At 45.9% G+C, this 23,699-nt stretch overlaps 1 protein-coding gene across 2 annotated transcripts in view; it reads right to left on the bottom strand.

Moving 5' to 3' along the window:
• The window catches only part of Ift172 (intraflagellar transport 172), a 42,651-nt gene extending 19,517 nt beyond the window's left edge, over positions 1 to 23,134 (bottom strand). Inside the window, exons 1-18 of one of the 2 annotated variants that reach the window (XM_028782813.1) lie at positions 22,989 to 23,134; positions 18,852 to 18,995; positions 18,573 to 18,685; positions 18,121 to 18,160; positions 17,807 to 17,872; positions 17,495 to 17,574; positions 17,288 to 17,375; positions 16,026 to 16,240; positions 14,992 to 15,115; positions 14,508 to 14,603; positions 13,250 to 13,411; positions 12,844 to 12,897; positions 12,559 to 12,662; positions 12,313 to 12,398; positions 8,653 to 8,765; positions 7,798 to 7,965; positions 3,125 to 3,261; positions 2,780 to 2,887 (exon numbers count right to left, since the gene is read on the bottom strand). In XM_028782813.1, coding sequence (XP_028638646.1) covers positions 2,780 to 2,887; positions 3,125 to 3,261; positions 7,798 to 7,965; positions 8,653 to 8,765; positions 12,313 to 12,398; positions 12,559 to 12,662; positions 12,844 to 12,897; positions 13,250 to 13,411; positions 14,508 to 14,603; positions 14,992 to 15,115; positions 16,026 to 16,240; positions 17,288 to 17,375; positions 17,495 to 17,574; positions 17,807 to 17,872; positions 18,121 to 18,160; positions 18,573 to 18,685; positions 18,852 to 18,995; positions 22,989 to 23,027 — 1,937 coding nt within the window. In that variant the 5' untranslated portion in view covers positions 23,028 to 23,134. Of the gene's footprint in view, positions 1 to 2,779; positions 2,888 to 3,124; positions 3,262 to 7,797; positions 7,966 to 8,652; positions 8,766 to 12,312; positions 12,399 to 12,558; positions 12,663 to 12,843; positions 12,898 to 13,249; positions 13,412 to 14,507; positions 14,604 to 14,991; positions 15,116 to 16,025; positions 16,241 to 17,287; positions 17,376 to 17,494; positions 17,575 to 17,806; positions 17,873 to 18,120; positions 18,161 to 18,572; positions 18,686 to 18,851; positions 18,996 to 22,651; positions 22,694 to 22,988 lie in introns of those variants that run through there. The other variant, XM_028782814.1, reaches the window with a different exon arrangement.
• Between the last annotated feature and the right edge of the window lie 565 nt (positions 23,135 to 23,699).

The raw sequence follows: 23,699 nt of genomic DNA, 5'->3' as shown, positions 1-23,699 counted from the left end.
TGGCTGTGGCATGTGGGGACCCACAATATCTCTTTATGGGGAGAGAGACACTCAGAAGGCCCCGCCCCTCCCTCAAGATCTATGGGCATTTAATGGTTGGTGTGAGGGTGGGGAAGGGCACGCTTTTTTCAGTGGTGTAGCCACTGGTAAGGTGCCCATGCTCCTGTAAGCGGCTCTAGAGGAACTCACTCAATCATTAAACAGAGAGATTAAGGGAGAAGGGGGACTAGCTGGGAAGAAGGGGATCAGAGAGAGTGAGAGGGGACAAGACAGGGAGATGGGATAAATGTGAAAAAAAGCACATTACAGTACCATAAGGAAACCTATTAGTACGTACGGTTAATAGACGCAAATAGAAACATTTTAAGAGAGTTAGTCTTGGCAAGATGGGATGGAAGGGGTGGCCATGCAACAATGGAGCAAGGGTGAGTAGGGCATGCTCAGAGCCAAAGGATACAGTGTGGCTAGAGACTATGGGCAAGCAGTTAATGGGATAAGAAAGAAGCAGAGGCAAATACTTGCAGGGCCACTGGCTGCAGCAAGCAGTCTAGATTTTATATTGAATGTAGCAATAAGGTATTAGAAAATTCTGGGCAGAAAACAATTATATAATATAATGTATTTTGTTGTTTTATAAACAGGGTCTCATGTAGCCCAAGCTGGTCTTGAACTCATTATATAGTCAAGGATAACTTTGAACGTCTGATCCTCCTGCCCCACCTCCCAAGTGCTGACATTATAGGTGTGTGCTATAACGGCTGGTACATGTGGTGCTGGAGATGAAGTCCAGCATGCTAGGCAAGGACTCTACTGACTGAGGTACGTCTCTAGGCTTCTAATTGATGGTTCTAAGAAAGATTTTTCCAGCCGGGCAGTGGTGGTGCACGCCTGTAATCCCAGCACTTGGGAGGCAGAGGCAGGTGGATTTCTGAGTTCGAGGCCAGCCTGGTCTACAGAGTGAGTTCCAGGACAGCTAGGGCTATACAGAGAAACCGTGTCTCGGCGAAAAAAAAAAAAAAAAAAAAAAAAAAAAGAAGAAGAAAGGTTTTTCCAGGTGTTGGTGGCACACACCACCCAGTACTGCATAAATAGGGTGTGGTTGTACAAGCCTGTAATCTTAGTACCAAGAGTTAGAGACAGGAGGATCAGAATTCCAAGGTTACCCATGGTTACATATGGAATTTAAGTCAGCCAGGACTATAAAAACAAAATCAGGGCTGGAACAATGGCTTAGCAGTTAAGCACTTACTGCTCTTGTATAGGACTAGGGTTTGGCTCTCAGCACCCACAAGGAGGTTCACAACCATCTGTAAATCCAGTTCTAGGTGACCTGATGCCATCTTCTGGATTCCATGTATACCAGATACACAAAATATATATGCAAGCAAACCAGACATACACATAAAAATAAATACACCTTAAAAAGTAAAAAGTGAACAGATAAGATGGAGTCCTTAGGACTTGCTGATAGCCTGTGTGGGCGTGAGGGGGGAGGGGCAGAAGATGGAAAAGCTCAAGGCCACTTCCCAGAAGCAGCTGATATGTGCTAAGCACTCACAGTCCCATAAGCCTTTTGGACTAATTCTCTTATTGCTCTTCATCACCATCACCACTGCCACACTTCCTTGGAACCTACATCAGGAGGCTCACAACTGCCTGTAACTCTGGCTCTCGGGGAACCTATACATCAGGCCTCTGCAGGCCTCTGTGGGAACCAGCACTCACGTGGACAGACCCACACATAGACCCTCACACGTACACACTGTGGTGGTTTGGAAAAGAATGCCTCCCACAGGCTCAGATGCTTGAAGACTTGGTCCCTAGTTAGTGGAACTGTTTGGGAAGGATTAGGAGGTATGGCCTCGTTGGAGGAGGCGTGTCAGTAGGGGTGGGGCTTTGAAGTTTCAAAAGCTCTCTGCCAGCTCCAGTGCTCTCTGCTTGCTGGTTCCAAGATGTAAGCTCTCAGCTATCTAGGCCACCATGATTTCACTCTACCATCATGGAGTCTAACCCCCTGGAACTATAAGCCTATTTTATGCTTTCTTTTCTAAGCTGCCTTGGTCATGGTGTTTTATCATAGCAATGCAAAAGTGACTAACACAGACCCAACTAAGAGTAACTAGCCAGGTGGTGGTGGCAGCACATGCCTTTAATCCCAGAACTTGGGATTTTTGGTTTTTTTTGGGGGGGGAGACAGGATTTCTTTGTAGAGCCCTGGCTGTCCTGGAACTCGCTCTGTAGACCAGGCTGTCCTGAGCTCAGAGATCCTTCAGCCTCTGTGTCCTGAGTGCTGAGATTAAAGGTGTGCATCATCACTGTCCAGCTGACAAGCAACCTCTTAAAGGGGAACCTTGCAAAGAAAGGGAAGAAAAAATATTAAGGCATATTCAAAGCTAGACGGATGGCTCTGCAAATTAGAATGTGGGGAGCTCTTGTAGAGGGCTGGTGTTTGATTTCCAGCACCTCCATCAAGCTCACAACCACCTGAGCCTCCAGCTCCAGGGGAGGCAACACTCTCTCCTGACCTTGGTGGGCATCTGCACTCATGTGCACAGACCCACACACTGACATTCGTATACACATAATTTAAAACTACTTTAAAAAAGATATATTCTTCGAATCTAGGATGGGTGGGTGTTTGTAAGTGCACCAGTGAGGGCTCACACCTTAGCAGTGGGGGTAGGGTGGGGCAATGCCTGCACACAGGACAGGAGCAGCACCCAGATGAGGACCCAGAGGCCTCCTAGCTACCAGCATCTCAGATCCACACTGCTCTTACCTCTCAGCAGTGTGAAGCTGCCTTGCCTCCAGGGCCAGTTTACTCAAGGTTTTCCACATTGCCTCTGTTTCTGGGGTCATCTCCAGGGTCTCCAAGAAGGCTGTAGCCCTGGAGAGGAAGCAAAGTGCAGGAGTGAAGAAGCTGAATCTGACAGAGAGAAGCAGGGGAACACTGGTGCTGGGCGGGAAAAGGGGAGGAACAAAGGCCACAAGTATTTGCCTTTCTTGTCTAGAGTCTTCCTAGGATCACAGGGTCCCATGAGCTGTGGCAGTTTAAGGGGTCACTGAAGGTATCCCCTAGACCCACACTGGCTCACTACCACACTGGCTGTCAGCAGCCTCTCACCGGGTGTAGTTGCCGTCATCGATAGCTGTTCCAAACTCAATCAGGCCCTCGTCCAGGGTGTAGGCCACAGTAGTCACTCCTTCCGTTACCATGACCTCTGTCTTCCCACCACCTCGCTCCAGACCAACAACATCACCCTGAAACAGGCCACCCCACCACCCAGTTCCAGGTTAGTGCTTCCAAGCCCCCAGCTGCAGAGCAGGCCTGCTCCCACCTAACCCGGGGTTCACACGGAGGGAATGACAGTGGCCTTGTGTCTTATCACTGTACTTCTCCAGGCTAATAAAAATGCCAGAGCTGTGGCAGTATCCTTGGGCTAAAGTTAACCGATGTCAGCTCCAGTGCCTGGAGGGATACCAGTTATTCAGCAGTACTACAGGGCTAAGATGTGTGTGTGTGTGTGTGTGTCTGTGTGTGTGTGTGTATACACTCGTGTGATTGTGCGTGTCCACATGAGAAGGCTGGAAGACACGCTTGAGTGTCATTCCTCAGGGGCTTTCCACCTCTTCTTTCCTGAGCCAGGATCTCTGTTTTGCCCTGGCATTTACCAAGTAAGCTGGGCTGAGCCCCAGGGATCTGCCTATCCCTGCCTCTCCAGGTCTAGGATTATAAGTGAATAATGCCTCAGTGTTTTGGTGTATGTTCTGAGACTCAAATTGAGTTCCCTCTACTTGAAAAACAATCAATTTGCCAAATGAGTTATCTTGTCAACTCCCAGACTAAGTGTACTCTCTCTCTCTCTCTCTCTCTCTCTCTCTCTCTCTCTATATATATATATATATATATATATATATATATATATATATATATAACACATTTATTTGTTTAGTGCATGTGTCTATCTATGTGGGCCTTACAGACTGAACTCAGGTCAACAGGCTTGGCGGCAAGCACCCTTATGCACTGAACCATCTCACCAGGCCCCAGATTATTCTTGAGGGTCCTCCTTTTAAATTACAACTTGAACCCAAACCCAGAACATACTTTTTTTTCATGTGCTGCTGAGTTTACATGAAGACATCACTAAAGATGTTCCCCACATCTATGCTACCCATCTCCCTTAAAAAATAAAAATAAAAGAGATCAGACAAAAGAGCAAAGGCCAAGAAGCAAGGAAGACAGAAAGAGAGGAGAGGAAGAGGCGGAGCCGCCCTGAAGGCAAGCACAGGAAGAGGGGCCTCGAGCCCTTTAGTAGGATGGAGAGGCTGAGGCACAAAACCTTTCAGTAAACCTGGGTCCACGCTGTAGTGAAGGGAGCCAAAGCACATAGAATTCATCCTTAACACGCCGACTGCTGACTGCTACAGAAGCAAACAAACCATGTATGGTAGAAAACGAGTCCATCTTAGGCTCTAAAATCAGATCAATCAGCAGTGAGAGTAAGGAGTGTGAGCGCGCACACACACACACACACACACACACACACACACACACACAAACCCAGTATGAAAGGGTAAATTGTAACTATAAGCAACTTTAGAGCTTTAAGAACTTTAGGTATTAAGAATAGCAGTTATGGGGTTTGGAGAGATGGCTCAGTGGTTAAAAGCACTTGACTTCTTTCCAGAGGTCCTGAGTTCAATTCCCAGCAACATGTTAGCTCACAATCATCTGTAATGGGATCCAATTCTTCTGGTGTGCATGAAGACAGAGCAGCCATTGTATACATAAAATACATGAATAAATAAATCTTTAAAAGCAAGAATAACAACAAACAAACAAACAAAAAAAAAAGTAAAAAAGCCGGGCAGTGGTGGTGCATGCCTTTAATCCCAGCACTTGGGAGGCAGAGGCAGGAGGATTTCTGAGTTCGAGGCCAGCCTAGTCTACAGAATAAGTTCCAGGACAGCCAGGGCTATACAAAGAAATCCTGTCTCAAAAAAAAAAAAAAAAAAAACCAAGCCAAAAAACCAAACCAAACCAAACCAAACAAACCACCACCACCACCACCACCACCACCACAACACGTAGATCACGTATGACATATTTAGAGATACACAGATGACATGGGAAACTAAGTAAGGAAAAGCTATGGAGTAGCCAGGATACTGGAAAAAGAGTCAAATGAAATTTATCTGTGACTTTGAGCATGAACAAGTTCCCAGCCCAGATTTAGTTTCTGGAGTCAAACCTCAGCGGCAGCTTGAGGAGCAGACAAGCATGGAGACTGAACAGCTGGACTGAAGGGTGGAGCTAACGATAACCTGCACGATGTTCATGAGCAAGAAGAAAGAAACACAAACGAGGCTGAAAAGGCCAACGAGACAGGAGGAGGAGTGCAATGTGTGCCTGGTTAGAATTCCTGGGAGAGGACGGCTGACAAGTTCCCAAGACCGGGGAGGCTATTTGTGTTCACAATTACAGGAAACACAACATGTGCTGAATGGAATAACATTTAAATGTATATATAAAGGCAAGAGGTACAGCCTTTATAAAAAATCTTTATAAAAAATTTAAAATCTCAGTACTAGAGATTTTACTTCCAATAGTTAGGTTCAGTTGCTAGGTATCCCCTAGACAAACCCCCAAGTCTCTAACCTAGTGAAGTAGCCTATGTCTACAGTCCCCACCTCTCAGGCAGCTAGGACAGAGATTGACTGAGCCCAGGAACTTGAGGCCACTCTGTCCTATATAGCAAGACACCGTCACAAGGAGAAGAAATATCATGTAGGCAAATTATAGTATAGTGTCAAAATATTTAAGAAAAGTAGTTTTAAAAGCAATCAAAGAGGGCTTCGAGAAGAGGGCTCAGGGTGTGCACTATTCCTGCAGATGACCTGAGTTTGGTTCTCAGAACCTACGTCGGGCAGCTCAGGGCAGCCTGTAATTCCAGCTTAGGGGACCTGATGCTCTCCTCTAGCCTCAGCAGGTACCTGCCCTCATCTGTGTACATGTACACACACACACACACACACACACATACACACACAAATTAGAAATAATAATAATAAAAATCTTCCAAGCAACCAAAGAGAAAAGAGCTGCTAATAAATTTCTCAGAACATGCAAGTGAATTATTGGGATAACACATTACAAAACACTAAGAAAAGTTAGCTGTTGATCTAAACTTAGGTACTGAGTCTAAAGGTGTTATTAGAACAAAAGCCAAACAAAAGCATGTTCAGATTATCAAAAACTGAGAGGTTATAATTTTCCGCTAATGAGGCTCTCACCTAAGGGATTTCTAAATGATTCTCCAAGAAGAAAAACCATTCCCGAAGGGAGGCCAACATTGCAGGAAGAAAAGGTAAGAAATAAACAGGCTGGTGGAGAATCCAAGTTCCGTCTATAAAAAATAATAATGTGTGGTGGCCCATGCTTGTGATACTAGGGAGGGAGAGGCAAGAGGCTAGCCTGAGCTACATAACAAGTCCCAGTTCTAGGTCATCGGAAGAGGCGGGGAGAAAGAGTAAGAGAACAAATATGAATGATGCTTATTTTGGGAGTTAAAAAAAGAGCGTATGAGCCAGGCATGGCGGCTGGAATTCCAGCAGGAGGTGCTGAGGAGTAAAGGCAGGACTGCAGAAAATTCAGAACTAGCAAGGGCTTGTAGCCAGACTATAGACTGGCTACAAAGACTCAAGTTAAAGTTGGAGAGAGAACTCACAGGATAGCTCTTACAGAGGACTTGGGTTTGGTTCCCAGCACCCACATGGCAGCATATAACCATCTATAACTCGAGTTCCAGGGGACCCAACACCTTTTTCTGGTTTCCACAGGCACCAAGCATGCATGTAGGTAAAACAAACATATGCGTGAGATAAATATTTTCTTAAAAAAACAAAACAAAAGGTTTACTTCTAGAAACCCACTGCATGTAATTTAAAAGCACAGTGGTAAAAACTTCTGTATCATGCCTAAAGTCCTGGGTTTGATCCCAGCACAGCAGCAGCAGCAACAACAACAACAAAGATCACAACTAAGAGCCAGAGACGGCTCGGGCCTGTACTCAATACCAGTATCATGTAGTGAAAGGGGAGAGCTGACTCCCATAACATGCATGCCACGGTATCTATGAATGTGTGTGTGTACACATACACATAAAATAAATAAATGTAATTTAAATGTTAGAATCAAAATACTGGACAATAAATCAAAAAGGGAAGTAATCAAAATTAAAGACTTCCAAGGTCCTTGTATTATTGTAAGGGAGAGAAGGTTACAGGTTGGCTAATTTGAGCCTGTAAGTACTTGTTAAGCTTTCTAGGATATCTCTAACAAGGTAGGTAGGTAGGTAGGTAGGTAGGTAGGTAGGTAGGTGGGTGTGTGATGTTAGGATGGGACAGTGCAGTGTTTTATGTGTAATTTGAGGAAGGAGGAATTTTGAATGGCCTGTAACAGCGAACAGGTACAAGGGTGAATGCATGGGACCATCCCTCCCACTGGGTCTATCTTCTAGACTAGAGAGTATCACACAGTGACTTCATATGGCCTCAGGGTCACTGCAGTGTGGGTTCCACTCTAGGAATCTAACACAAGGTCAGGAAACCCAAGCAAGGATGACTGTGGAGGACAGGCCACTAATGGGGAGAGGGTACAGCCTGTGCTTGCCAGATTCATCACAGAGATTATGGGTGGTCCACAAAGAAACCAAAGCAACCTGCACAGTCTTCTCCTCAGGGTTCTAATTAATTACACGGCCACATGTGTGGGGTCTCTTGGTATCAACATACCCTGATTGAGGACATGGTGACTCTTTCAGGTGCCTCGATATTGTACCATACACATAAGCTGTTTCGGTTCTGAGCTACCAGCACATCACTCCCGGGAACCCACTGCACGTAGGAGCAGAAGTTGAGGATCATTGTCTTAGAACAGCTTTCAATATCGTAGAGATGCAACTGGAGGAGGAGGGAGACAGCCCAGTTAAAAGGGGGTGTGATGACAGCATCTGACCCTGCCCATTTCCCCAGTGGGAAAATGAGCCTCCAGCCCCTGGAGTCGACTGTAAGCTGGGCTAGGATGAGATGAGCAAATGAGCTACGACCTACAGTCAAGGTGCTGGGAGGTGAAGGTCAGACTTTCGTTCTCAGAGTAAGCCTGGACCAGACTAAAGAGGCTACCAAACAAAAGTACATGAGCTGACAACTTACAGTGGGTCATTTCCTGAAATGAACAATCTCAGGAAAGGCTAATCTCTTTGGTGATGCCGTATTGAGAAAAGAGTATGTCAGGGTTACTCAAGGGATCACTCAGGCCAGCTTCCATGCCTTGAGCTAAGTGTGGCAAAGGTCAGCTAGAACTGGGGAGGGGGACATAGCTTCACAAGGACATGGACTTGCAAACAGTAAGAGAGAAACCAACTCTCAAACACCCTTCCTGACTTTTCTCTCATTATAAGCTGATCTCCTTCAGAGTACACCGGACAGGGAATGATAGAATATAGAAAGTCCTTTGTTCTTTCTGCTATGCTAATGGCATACAGAACCAAGAACTTAGTTCTGCATTGCCCACCACAGTCCCTGGTAACAGCTTATTTCACACCCTCTGGACCAACCTATGCCTAAGGCCCGAATAACCCCTCTCACACGAAGTTTCCGGTCCCTGAAGAGAAGCTTATGTCCAGTCTCGTTAAGTTCCAGCCAATCCACACGGCTTTCATGACTGATAGTACCAATGTTGTAACCACCAATCAGATCCACTGCAAAGAAGACAGGGTAAGAAGGGTGATTCCAGCCATGTATAAGGATGCAGTTGGTCTGTACATATGGTCTTATAATCATGCTGGGCTTTAAAAACATTTTATCAGTCCAAGGGTATCAGTGGGGACTGCAAAAACCAATACAGAACAGTTTTTCTAGAATGCTTTAAAAACTGGGTCTTGCCACGTGGTATTCCATGTCTATAGTCCCAGAACTTAAGAGGCAAAGGCAGGAAGATCAGTTCAAAGCCAGTCACAGAGCAAGTTTGAGTCCAGCCCAGGCTAGATGCAGCCACAGACACAAAGACACAAGAAAGTTAAGAAATGTGTCTAGAGCCGGGCGGTGGTGGCGCACGCCTTTAATCCCAGCACTTGGGAGGCAGAGGCAGGCGGATTTCTGAGTTCGAGAGTTCGAGGCTAGCCTGGTCTACAGAGTGAGTTCCAGGACAGCCAAGGCTATACAGAGAAACCCTGTCTCAAAAAACCAAAAAAAAAAAAAAAAAAGAAATGTGTTTAGAGTTACAGATGGTTTTACTTGACTTTGCAGCTGACTAGAAGGTCTTGTGGAGAAATGATGGTATATGGCTATCATCCCAGCCCTCAGAAAGCTGAGGCACAGAGTGGGGGTTTGAGGCCAGCCCCTTCTATGCAGGTCATATCCAGCTACCTGGTCTGACCCTGTCTTGAAACAACAAGTTGAAAATGGGTGAGTGTGGTTCCCAGTTCTAGAGATAACTGATGAATGAGACGGCCTTAGTGACATCGAACTCCAGGGAACCACCTGAGCAATGGGCTGCCCAAGGCGAGACAGCACCGAAGAGTGGAGGACCACAGACAGAGCGGAAGGAAGCCTCTGAGTCAGCCAGGCTCTGTGGGCTCCGTAGCTCACACCCAGACTTCCAGCAAAGGCAGAAAGGCCTAGTCAGGAAGGTGACCAGCTGGAGGCGAGCCAGCCTGTGGCAGAGTCTTAACTTTGGAGACATGGAGATTATGACACCAGGCATTGTGACTCCTAGCTATAATCCCAGTACTTAAGGGTCTGAGGCAGGAGGATCAGGAATTCAAAGCAAATCTGGGCTATATGAGACCCTGGCTTAAACCACCAAACCACAAAACAAAACAGCAACTAAAACTAAGCCAAGCCAAGCCATGTCAGAGCAGCAAGAGATCCCCATGAACCCTCAAACTACACACAAAGTTTTACGTATATGCACTTTTTTTTCTGGGAAAATGTTAATAATTTTCATTATATTTAAAGGGACTAGTGACTTGGATAATTGACAAACTCTGTCTGTCTATCTATCTGTCTGTCTGTCTGTCTATATGTATGTATGTATGTATGTATATGTATAATGTGTATATATATATATATATATATATATATATATATATATACGTATATACATATACATATATATATATATGTGTGTGTGTGTGTGTGTGTGTATGTGTGTGTGTGTGTATTTTATCAACCATTCAGAATGAATGAACTTGTCTGAAGTCTCAAGGTTTGTCATGGTTTATCACTGCTACTAGAGTCTTCGGTCTCTTGGCCTACATATCATTTCCACTGCAGATACCTGCATTTCTGAGCTTAGATGTGAAATGTAATATTCATGAAATATGAAACTATCTTAAGAGGCCCATATGTGTATGAAAGCTTCATTTATGACAGGGATGGCATAACAAACCAGTGGGTAAATGGTTAAACAGATGGAAGAAATAAAGTTAAAACCCTACCCACATCAAATACAAAAATAAAGTCCAGGTGGAAAGCAGAACTTGAGAATGTTAAAATATAGGAAGGAATGGGGGAAAGTTCTTAAACAAGCTCTTAGAATCAGCTACACAGTTACTGTCATGTCTGCGGTACTGGTGCCTAAACACAGGGCCCGCCGCTCTCTACCACCAAGCTACATCCCAGCCTCAAGTCTTTCTTATTAAAATTTTTTTTCCAGCCTGGTCTACAGAGTGAGTTCCAGGACAGCCAAGGTTACACAGAGAAAGCCTGTCTCAAAAAACAAAAACAAGAACAACATTTAATTACCTGTTAATTATTTTTAATTTGCAAAGAGCACATGTAGAAGTCAGAAGACAGCTTGCAGGAGTACTTTCCCCCTCAAGCCCTCAGCACCTGGAGATGTGAGTCAACTCGCTGGCCCCTATTTAATTTTTAAAGGTGGTGATGCAGGGCTAGAGTTTGATCCCTTAGACCCACATGGAAGAAGGAAAGAACTCACTGTTGCCCTTTGACCTCCACTTGAATGCCATGTGTACATGTTTCCTCCAAGAGCAATGCACAAACAAGTATAACAACATTTAAATGTCTGAATACTAAAGATGCTAAAAAGAGAAAGTCAAGCCACAGACTGAGAAAAAAATCTGCAATGTAAGTAACCATCAGAGGCTACACACACACACGCACACACACACACACATATATGTAAAGACTTTCACATCTCTAACAGAGACGACTTGACTTTCACAATGTGTACGGGGTGAGAACTGAAATTCACAGAAGAAGACATCTGAGTGACAATATGAAACGCAGGAGCATTTCACACACACCAGACAACCGAGACTCGGAGGGAGAGACTGTGAGAGGAATGGAAGGAAGCTGGTCAGCCTCCGTGGAGAGCAGCCGAGAAATACTTAGTGAAGTTGAAAACACAGCTCTTCTCAGATCCAGCAATTCCACCCTAAGCATACACTCAGCAGAGAGTGGCATGACCTCCAAGAGCACTGGACATGCATATGGTACGTACACGCGCACTCATATGTGTGGGCAAAAGTGCCAACCATATAAAAGAAAAATAAATCTTTTAAAACTTAACACTTTAAATGCCATGAGTAAGACTGAAGCAAAAGACTCAATGTAAATACAACAAAAAATGTTAGGTTCGACAGAACTAGGCATGGGCAAGCAAGTTTTAATAATATGTCATAATATGTCACGACCATCAACAGTCAGAATTTGCATCAGGCAAGGACCTAAGTGCACCAAGTGCAGATGGGGGTGGGGGTGGGGGTGGGGTGGGGGCTAGCTGACCAGAGTCCCGTTCTTACAGCTAAGCTGCATGTGCATTCTCATGTCTGTACTTTCTAGAGAGTACTGTGCTATTCTTGTGGCCTGTAACATTTGGTGGAGAAAATGATAAAGATTATAAATGTGATACTTGCAGAATGAAAATTAAGCTTCTATTATTACTAGTTACTAACAAGGGATTGAAAACAATGATGGCCCTTCGAGTTCTAAAAGTCTATGATGTGACGATCTCTAAGCAGGAAAATTCCTGCAGTTGCTGATAGTTCTCTACTGTTCATGACTTGATGGCCCTGAGATAGATGGTAACTATATTGACAGGCCTGCGTATCTGTATGCACAGCTAGGTACTTACCACAGGCATGCCCACAGGGACTTAAACGCTGTAAAAATGGATTACCTGGTGCCTTTCAGTTTCCTAGATACTTCCTTGACACAATCCTGTGATACAGAGTACAGTACAGGTGTCTGTTTTTTGTTATTAAAGTTATAAGAGCAACTTACCTATAGCAATTGTCTTAATATCAACAAGATAAGCCAATTTCTTATTATCTTCCATTCCTCGCTGGCAGCGTTCATTGATACGGACGCTGAAACATGAAGGACATGCTAAGGCAAAGGGGTCTTAGTGAGGGTTCTGGGGACCACATGGATGAAGTTTCAGACTGATCTGGGGGCAATCTAAACACAATTTAGAAGTTCAGAAGGAATTCTTCTGGCTTTCAAGGGTTCAGAGAACCTTAAGGTTACCTGATAAGGTGAGGGTTCATGAATTCAGTGCGGACAGAGCCCAAGGAGTCATTACTCCCGTATTCCACTAGGGTGAGCTCTCCAGCATTGAAGATCATGCATACCTGGGGAGAAAGGGAGAAAAACAGTGGAAGGGGTGGTATAGTTTAGGGTGACTTCCCTTCTCAAGGTTTCCTGCTTGACCCCACCCTCTATCTGCTGCCTCCCACCCCTCCCACTTAGCCTTCTGACTAGGAGCTGGAATGAGGTTTATGGAAATGCTGGCAGGGGCTGAGTTTTACTTACATTCTCATTTTCAAAGAAATATTTCTCATTGCCACCAGATCCCTGCCAGGCTATCTGCAAAGTGAGGAGAAAACACCAGAGACAATGTAGACAATTACCCAAGACAAGGCTGGAAGGATGTCACTGCAGAGGAGGAGAGACCTCGTTCGGGGGGGGTTCAGTATCACACACAAGATGCTCTGTATCAGATCCTTGCCCCGTTTCCTACACTTCCAAGAGCCGGCAGTGTAAAAACAGCCAGACTGTGGAAAGTCACACTCCAGGATTCTACACCTCTCGTCCCTTGGAACAAGGTCACCAACATCAGAATGTCAGGGCCTCTTTTGGGGATCTTACTTCTTGGGGTCCTGGTCCCCAGAATTAGCAAGGACGTCCCGTCACCCCGTCTTCCATCCTCGGTCCCCACCTCACTGAGGCGGTTCGTGTTCAGGTCCCCCAGCAGCAGCGTGTCTGATGTGTGAGCCACCAAGTAACGTTCCTTTCCCAGGATTTTCACCTCTTCTACTTCGTAGCCATAGTGTGACTTGAGTACCACCCTGGTTCCCGAAGACAGGTTCTTCACAATCACCTGGTAAGGGACAAGTCTGAGCCCTTCAGGCTTTCCCAGCACAGAGGAGGAGCGAAGGTGCTTGCCCCTCACATGCCTCCAGGATGCTGAACACAGCGGATGCCTGCATCCACGCCTGGCCGGGGACACTGTTGACAACGGCAATGCCTTACACTCACATGGGGATTTGCTACTTAGGAAATACATCCACAGTCCTTCTTCTGCTGTGCATGATACATTTGATTCTGCAAGTTCTACTGAATCGAACCAATCTCTCACTTTGTTTCCACAGCTCTTAGTACAAGTCTCTCTACCTATTAAGATAGACTACTGTATAATAATGATAATTTATAATATTAATTGATAATGTAATTAAACATAATAAATAATGATAATAAATAATTATTTATTATTATTTTGAGTTTTTAAGAGAGTCTCCCTATGTGCCAAAGATGGCCTCCAACTGGCCAATGTCCTGCCTCAGCCTCCTAAGTGCTAAGAGTTTCTTTTTCTTCAACTGCTATAGTAATTTCCAGGGTAACCCACAACATTCAGCTTCTGCTTTGTTTCTGTTTTTGAGACAAGGTCTCACTATGTAGCCCAAATTGGCCTAGAACTTGCTATCTGTAGACCAGGCTGGCCTCAGACTCATGGGCCACATTGTCTATTTTTTTTTTAAAGATTGTTGATTATGTGTGTGGGTATGGCTAAAGGTGAGAGCATACAAAGATAAAGGAATAAATCGACAATAAAGGAAGGGAAGGGCAGAGAAGCGTGAGAAGCACACCTCTAAAACAACAGGGTCCCGGAGCTTTACAGCTCATTTGTAAGCCTGCTCATCAATGCTTCTCATGGGCAGCACTGGAGCAGACAGCTTTATACCAGAAAGATAACTCAATCCCTGTACGCTAGAGCCTGGTGCTGGGACAGTCATGTAGCAAGAAAGTTGTCAGGAAGTTACCCTGACACATTCTGTTCTCCAAAACAGCTCTGCCACAAGGATGAAGAAGGCTAAAGTAGAGACTGTGGCTGCAGCCAGCAGGTGGGAAAATGTTACACAGATGAATGAGCCCCAAGCCCCGAGAGATCTCAGCATGATAGGCCATTGGCTGCTCACCTGGCTAGGGCCCACATACGTCAGCTCGAACTTGTTCTTGTAAATGCTCCTTCGGAGGCAGCAGTCAAACTGTTCCACCCCACCACAGAGCGTTCCCTGGGGGAGAACACAGCATGACAGGCAACGAATGGTGCAGGGGCATGGGGAAGGTGTCAGATACCCTCAAGACCTCAAACCTTGGTGTTACAGTCTAGAGATGATTAGTCAGCAAAGGAGCAGGCAGGTTTGGGACCTATCAGAATTAAAGAGGTGTTGACCTTAGAACTTACAGGCATCACATGTGGGTTGGATAAAGAGGGAGAAATCTGGAAAACTGTCCCTTGAGGCCTCCAATGGTATACATTTCCCTTTCTTGCCTTTAACAGCAGATTTTTAGGTTGACATCACAAGGCACAGTGCCACAGTGGAGTGCTCTGGCATAAGGAGTATCTTGTTCTAGTCTGGAGACTATCACCAATACAGAAAGGGGTTACTAAATACACACCGCACAGAGTCGTGAGCCATCCCGCTTCCAGGCCAAGGCCGTGACGGTGTATAAGTTAGCAATCTCCTTGGGCTTCGCCTCTTCCCAGATGCTTCTTCGAGGACTCCAGTTGAACACCCGAAGTCTAGAAAGGTTTGTGGCTTTTAGATGAGATGAGGGCAGAGCAAAAGAGTGAAGATGAATAACTAAAGGAAAGCAGTCTCAGTCTACCAGAAAGGGAAGCTAAGGCAAACGAATGGGCCAGCAAGGCAGCCCAGGGAGGAAGGTCTGCAAGGCAGCCCGGCAAGGGAGGGCAAGAGGCTTCAAAGGGAGTTTGGAAAGTCAAGGCACACCTGTAATGAAAACACTTGGTGAGCAGAGACAGGAGAAATCACTGCAAGTTTGAGGCCAGCCTGGTCTACCTAGTGAGTTCCAGGCTATTCAGGGCTACAGAGTGAGGTCCTATCTCAAAAAACAAAACAAAAAAAACAACCCCAAAGGACGGAAGTGGAGAAAGCAGGACAAACAAAAAAGATGAGCTGCCAGGATCGCAGGCAGAGGAAGAATGAAGTGGGAGGAGTCAAAGCAGAGAGGGACAAATAGACTGAGAGACTGAGAGACACAGAACTGTCAGACACAGGGGACCCAGACCCCAGCTGCACATCTGCCGAGTCACTCTTTATTCACTCACTAAACACTGGATATAATCACATACCAGATGCCAATGTAGGCACTGGAGGTAAAAAGATGACTTCCCAGCCTTCTTCTCAAGGGTCCCTCAAAACAGAAGCAACAATTATGGTACTGTGGGATAAACTCAAAATCTGAAGGAGGCTTTAGGGGAACATGAAGAATTCAATGAATTCTGCTGTGGAATCACAGGCTGAGGCAGCACCCTGTACTTTGAAGCTGCCAATGTCCAATGGATGATAACCTGTGAATCCTTTTCAATAGACATTGCCTCTGTCCAGGCTACCACTGTGGTCCAGAATGACTTGCCTGGCACAGAGTTCACAGAGAAGGAAGGTAGAAGATGCAACTAGACAGGGACCTACCTGTCATAACTTCCCAGCACGACAGACTGGCCTCCAGGACTTGCAGCAGCTGTGGTGAACTCCCGCTCCTGAGGGTCACGGCTATAGTCGAAAGTCTGTAGCACATGGCCTTCCTTCCCGTAGGCCACAATCCTCCGATCACAGCCAGCAGCCACAATGCTGTTGGTGGCCCAGGCCAAGGCATAGGGTGGGCATGGATGGTTAACCAACTTCCCCTGAGACACAACATTTCAGTTTTACTTTGAGGATGCCACCCTAGAAATTCCTCAGTCCTAGTGGCTGACCCACACATCCTTGACTGACCATACCACACCATAGGAAAGAAAACCTTCCCGCCAATATTTTCCCAGAACACCACATCCTGATCCCAAAGACTTAACAAACTATGCTCTGTATCATGAACACACACATACCATATACACATATTGTTGACCCTGTACTCTAGAGAAATTGCGACATAGTGGTGTTAGAGATCTTGGGTATATTCTAGTGAGGGCACCCTAAGGAAGACAGCACACAGTAGCCAACACTGTGTATGCCCAAGAGAGCATATGGCTTCTTTTCAAGGAAGGCTATGTCTAATTATACAGGTAACTCACAATGTAAATGATTTATACAGAACTGAATTATATAGAGTAAAACACGAAAGTTTCCCTTTATGCCTATCTTTTCTTTCTCAAAGAAAAGAGTTTACTCTCTAATGTTTTATTTATTTGTGTGTGTTTGTGTGTGTGTATGTGTACTGGGAGTACTGCAGGTGTGCACTGCGTGTGTACACTGCGTGTGTGCACACATGGGTGAAGGACAGAGGATGACTTGGAGAAGTCATTCCTCTCCTTGCACTACGTGGGCCCTGTCAGGCTCGGGACCAGGCACCTTTACCTGCTGAGCTATCTTGCTGGCCTGTTTTTCCCTCAACACATTTGTATGTATATGTGTTACATAAATATGTATATATACACACATATTTGTGTATATGTATATATTTACATAAACAGAAATACTTTTCACTTTTTGTCCCCCTTAGAATCTTTATTTCCCCCTCTCTCAAGGTCCCTTCCACCCACTCCTTGCTATAAATAGTAAGCTCTAGCCTCCTAAACACAAATCTCTGTGGTGGCATCCAAATGCTTCTCTCTAAGATCACACTCTTCCAGCCTCCTCCCCCATTAGCTCATGGTGCTTAGACATGCAGCTTCCCCCTCCCCCCCCCAGGGCGGGGGGAATGCCCCCCCCGCCCCCCCAAGATGCTTTAAGCATACCTGTGACTCTCCAGAGCCTTCATCATCGAAGAAATATCTCACGATGGTGCCATCTGCGTGACCCGAGAGTATCCCTTTCCCAGAGCAGCTGAAGAGCAAAGGAGGAAAGACAGACACAGAGGGAGAGACCATCACCTCACTGACAAAGCTGCTTTCTGTCAAATGCACTTGTGCCTGACAGTTCCAAGTGTTACTTTTGGAACTCACTTGGTTGTCAGCGCTACCACATAAGAATCTGTCCCATAGATAGTAGATGACTTGTTAGTTTTAGTGTTTGCTAAGCGAACCTGAAAAAAAAAAATTGAAGAATATACATGAGTCTGGCTAGACTACTTTTAATCTCTCCCAGGCCATGAGAAACAAAGCCAAAACCCCAAAATGAACAAAACTGGTCCTCCTGCATTCTTTTGCAGTGCCCACTTGGGCTCCAGGGAAAGGATGAGCCCTGCTGCCCCGACCTTGACCCAGGACCATTATCCCCCACCTAACGCCTACCCCAGTGTTCCTCCCCTCCTTTACCTTGCCTTCAGCCAGTCCAAAGACAATGATGTACTCTGCAGGCCACTGCAGACAAGTGACAGCACTCTGTATGCACAAGGGTAAAGGAACAACCCGCCCGTGTGGATTAGCAGCTCTATGACAGCCGACACCCACCACAGACAGCACCCTAGTCTTCTACAGGGGAAGTCCTCTATGGAGGACGGAAGACAACTAGGCTCTCTTTAGTAGATGTCAATGAGCAGCCAGGCAGTGCCATCCTTTAGCAGGTCAGACCAGCTTTAGCAAAGGCAGTGCCTGGTCACACTCACAAGCAGACAAACTCTGGGATTTACCGTCTGGATGAACTTGTTGCAGATGACCTTCTTGTCACCCCTGCCAAGCAAAAGGAATGGAAGCATGCTTAAAATAACTGCTCCATATTGACGGTGATAGAGGAGAGCAAGACAGGAAACCTTTCCTGGCCCACAGGTGTTCCCTATCCTTCAGTGGAAGGTCTGATGGAGATGTGAGTGGGTGCCCAAGAAGCCCTGGAGCTACATCAAAGACAGCAGAATGCTGGCTTTCAGGACTTGTCACTGGCCTTACACTCATTCTGCCAGGGATGGGACTGGCAGACTTGTGGGGTAGGCAAAGGCATGGACACAGCAGACTCTAGAAAGTCCCTGCCTCCCACACCTGATCCTGGCACTAAACGCCGCTTCCCCACCTATCGCTACCCCAGTGAGGCATTTCTCACGCCCAACTCTTCTTTTGCAGGCCACCCACTGCCCACATCTGTCCTCACCAATCTTCTCCAATCTTGTAGACATAGATGATGTTGTCAGTCTGTCCTATAGCAATTTTTGTGGAATCAGGAGAGAACGCCATGCCCTTCACCATGTAGCTCTTCCTGCCGTACTAGAAATCAAAACAAACTGAATGAGTATGAATGAAAGAGAAAGGAAGACACATGCATTTCCTGATAGACCCAGAAGACTCATACTGAGAAAAGGGGTGCTCCACTTCCCACCAGTGATAGGTTGGGGCACAGGCAGGGCACAGGGCATGCAGTGGTCCTCCCCACCTTCATGTCGGCTGGCTTGGTGGAGAACTTGTCTCTCCGCTCCCCATGCTCATCATACAGCAGCACCACTCGGTCCACTGTGCAGACAGCAAATTTAGCATTGTTCTGGGACCAGGCCATGCAGGTCACCTTTGCAGCGCCATCCTGTGGAGGTGAAGAGTTAATGTAACCACAGAGCTGGTCTACAATGTACAAAGCCTTTCCAGTCTCATCAGCCACTACTGTGGCTTTGCTTTACATCCTTGTCACAGTGTTTCCCTCAAAATGAAACAAAATAAAAGAAACGGTTTGTATACCTAGAATGTACAGCAATGTTATCTAGGGCTTTGTGTAACCCCGACTGGCCTCCGGTTCACTCTATAGCCAAGGGTGACATGAACTTCTGATCCCTAGTGGACTTCCTCTCCTGAGTGCTAGGATTCAAGGCATGCACCATCACGGCTAGTTTATGCCATGCTAGGGAAGGAACCCAGGGCTTCACTCAAGCTAACCAAACACTGACTCTACTAACCCATCTCCTGAGTCCCTAATGCACTTTCTGACACTCATGACACAAAAGAAAGGCGTCAGCTGTTCCAAAAGCAACAGCCTCCTTGTTCCCTCATCTCTCAAGTCTGCTACTGAAAAAAAATCAACTTGTCTGATAAATGTTCGTCTTTATAGCTACTCATTCAATTAATATTTTCAAGCATTTCATCAAGAAAGGCACTTGGCCAGGAGCTGACAGAGAGACAAAGAGCAAATCATAGATAGATCCTACCCTGGGACCTAATAAGATGCTACAAAACTGTAAAGGCCCCATAAGAAGAAACTGTACTGAATGCAGGAATGATTTAGAGAAGCCCAAGACAATTTTATGCTTAAATGATCAAAATTAAGCTCTGAAGGACGGATATCATTGAATGATGAATTACCTCAGATGTGATGGATAGCACAAGGAAGTCAAGGACCTGCAGTTTAAGGGAGCCGAGAGTCTGTACACAAGTGCAGAAGAAGGGCAGGAAGCATAGAGGGGGCCACCCCAGGGAGAGCCTTGGAAGAAGGAGTAGCATAACTAGAACTGAGACTTGTTCAACTGAGAATGGAAACAAGGCCTCTTTCCCTGCTTAAAAGCCCGCCCAGCGTTTTGAAAGTCTGGAGTTAAAAGTGGCCACCGCAAAGGCTGATGGATAGTCCAGTTGGAGGAGTGCTTGTTTTACATTCATGAGTCTCCGAGTTTGACCCCTGGCACCTCAAAAAGCTAAGTAAGTAAACAGGCAAAAAAGAATATGAGAGTGACAGGTGGGGTGGCACACGCCTGAAATCCCAGCACCCAGGAGCCGGAGGCAGGAGGATCACATGGATAAGGTCATCCTCAGTTACACAGCAAGTTTGAAGCCAGCCTGGGCTATATGAGACCTGTCTTAAAAACAAAACCAAAGGAGAAAACAAGTGACTACCACCCAGTGACGCCATTCTCCCTGTTTGTCCCTCACTGCGCCAGCTGTGGTCCCTTCAGGCTCTGCCACAAAAAGTTTCTGTTCTTGTAAGAAAACTTAGTTCCTATTCCAAATGTCTGATTAGCCACTTGGGCTTAACACACTTCTACTTACCAAACCTAACCCAAATATCTTCAAAACATGAAGGGAAAAGGATCATCACACCCAATCCCCAAACCAGAGCCAGAAAACAGCCACTCTATCACCATAGTCATGACCCAACCATCCACTACAGTGGGGTAGAAGGGGGTGCAGGTGCTTCATCAGCTTTGTCTGATCACCCTCCTTCCTGGGTTGAGTCCATCCTGGGCATCTGGCCCAGCTGCACCATGACAGCATTTTTTTTTTTTTTTAAGAGACCAAAGGGTTCTATTGCCAATTTTTCCATTAGGGTATTTTTGAAATTATAGATTACAGCACCAGTTTACCCTGCAAGGAGCACAACTTTTTATTGTCTACCCCTGAGCTAGGACTCCATCTGCACACCCTGCAAACATTCCTGAGTTCCACAATCAGTGAATTCTCCTCTCTCTACAGTACGTGCTCTGACTGGACTGTCTTGAGTGAATCAGAGCCAGGCAGGCATTTTCATAAATGCTTGACATCCATTAAGTACCACATTTCAAAACCCTGAAGTAGAAGCTATTATTATTCCCATTTCACATATGGAGAAATTGAGGCATTGAAAATTAAGAGACTTGCTCAGGTTTATACATACAGGTTTTAGATGGCAGAGCCAATATTTGAATCCATTTACGTTTGACTTCATATGCTAAAACTCTAATGTCTTTAATTCTGCTGTAGGGGTTGGGGATTTAGCTTAGTGGTAGAGGGCTTGCCTAGCAAGTGCAAGGCCCTGGGTTCGGTCCTCAGCTCTGGAAAAAAAAAATTCTGCTGTTGTGGCATATGTATTAATGACTTAATTCTGCCATATATAATTTAGAATAATTTTTTGAGACACAGTCTCTCTACGTAGCCTTAGAACTCTCTTTGTAAACCAGACTTGCATTGAACTTACAGAAATCTGCCTGCCCCTGCTTCTGAGTGTTCAGACTAAAGGCATGAGCCACCATGCTGGCTACTCTTATTTTTTAAAAGGTCTTGTATATATTCAGACTGGCTTTGAGCTCACAGTAATCCTCATGCCTCAGTCTCCCAAATTCTAAGATCACAGGCATGTAACAGCACAGTCAGGTAAGGACTTGTTCTTTTAGTGCTAGAGAAGAAAGCAAGGGCTCATGTATGTTAAGTGTGTGCTCTACCACTAGCAACATCTCCTGCAAACTGCATACTTGTTTTGTATGTAGGTCTGTCTGTCTGTCTGCTCATGTGTGTATCTGGGGTGGAGGTTATATGTGCCTGTCTGTGTGTGCATATAGAGGTCAGAGGTCCAGGCAAGTGTTTTCACAATCATTCTCCGCCTTAGTTATTTTTTTTTTTTAAAAGACAGAGTCTCTCACTGAACTGAAAGCTCACGAACTCGGCTAGGCTGGAGGTCTAGGACCAGAACTCTAGGGACCCACCTGTCTGCCTTCGCAGCCCTGAGATTACAGGTGTGTCTGGCTTTGAGGAGGATGCTGGAGATCTGAACTCAGTTTCTCATGCTGCTGATGAGTCACTTCCTCCATGGCCAACCTTCTCATCTGTGCAGAGTTAGCCTGTCCTTTCAATTGGGAATGTCTTTCTCTCTTGTCAATCATCCTTCTCATGGCTTTTCAGTTTATAATGCTCTTTAAATCCTTTTCTTTACATCTATGGTAGGGTGGGACGTGTGGGGCAGTCAGAGGACAACTTGCAGGAGCTGGTTCTTTCCTTCCACTGTGGGGTCACAGGGCTCAAACTCAGGTAGTCAGGCTGAGTGGCAAGTACCTTAGCCACTGAGCCACCTCACAGGCCTCCCCCACCCCTCACCCCCGCCCCCTTTCTGTAAGAGTCTCATGTAACCCAGGCTGGCCTTGCACTCCTGACCCACCTACCTCCACAACTGCTGAGATTACTATCCTGTGCCACTAAGGCTTACAAGGCTCTGTTCTGTGTAGAGCTTTACTTAACATTCTCCTAAGTCGCTTACAGTTGCTCTCTCTGTGACTTTTCTTTACCAGATGAAGAAGCTAGTGTTGGAAAGACTGCGTGTGGTGAGGGTTAAAGCCAGAGATACCATTTGGTCAATTCAGTGTTGGAGCTAAGCCAAGACACAAATTCTGTCCTCTTAACTCCCAGACCCAATCGTTTATATTTCTGGGCTCCTCCCCCAGTGCCCAGCCTCTTCTGCATCCGAGACACACTTTCACAATCCAAAAGAGAGTTCAGCTTCCGCTCTACCTTTGTAAGGGCTTATATCTAAAGCGTTTATTTCATCCTGTGTAGAGCTGTGATCGTGATCTATATATGCGCCTTTCCCTCCAGAAAGAGCCTTGACGTAATGCAGGTAGATTTGATCCCGTAGAGCCTAAGTTTGGGGCCTGGCACTCAACTGACCTATGAGATGCAATAAAAGCTTATAGTTGTTAGCGATGCACATCGACTGCAGAAAGATCTTTCACAATCTTCTGCACAAAGTAGAAGCTCAAAAGTATGAACTTCTGTTCCCCGTTTTTTTTTTTTTTTTTTTTGAATGCCTGGTGGGGCCGGAGAATGGGAGAGGCAAGGGATTCCTCACCTGAGGGCTCAGCAGGGTCCTCAGGTGCTTCAACTGCATGACGGACACGGGTCTCCGATGACTCCCGCGGTTACCTGGACAACCTGCCAAACATCGGCGGCGCTAGCGGCTGACGTACAGGCGACGTGAGTGCGACATACGTTATAAGGTCACGTAGTGGGTTCGCGACGGTGAAAACAGGACGTGCGCAAGCGCAGTGAGTCCTAGGGTGGGATCATAAGAGGGGGTTGTCGAATTCTCCTCCTGACCAATCTCGTAGCTGCATGCAAACCTAATACAAAGCTCCGCCCACAAGCTTCCTCCCTCTCGGGATTCTACATCACCAAATCCTTACGTTTTCTTATTGTCCTATCGGGCCAGCTGCACTTTAGTTTTTTGAACTCTGGAGGAAAGCAAGGCAAGTGCTACGGGAGGCAAAAGACAATTCACAGAGCTGAAACCTTCTCGTCCTCCCAAAACTTACGTGACTTGTGGGAGGCCACTCAATACTGATAGGTAGCAGTGAAAGCTCAAGGATATACCTGGTACTGTGTTTAGATTGAGCAGCGGTGCAGACCCATTTTACACAACAGGAGGCAGATTAAAGTGGTTACTCGCTGAAGTTAAAACACCTAGTAAAGGGTGGAACCGGGATTCAACCCGCAGCTTTGAATTCCCGTAAGAAGACTCAACCCTCAATTCACTGTCTCCATGCCCAACTAACTTGTCTAC

This window comes from Grammomys surdaster, unplaced genomic scaffold, assembly GCF_004785775.1.
Source record: "Grammomys surdaster isolate TR1022 unplaced genomic scaffold, NIH_TR_1.0 885, whole genome shotgun sequence".
In the NCBI taxonomy this organism is placed as follows: domain Eukaryota; kingdom Metazoa; phylum Chordata; class Mammalia; order Rodentia; family Muridae; genus Grammomys; species Grammomys surdaster.
Note: the sequence above shows the minus strand (reverse complement) of the source record. Positions and strands in the feature narration are given on the sequence as shown.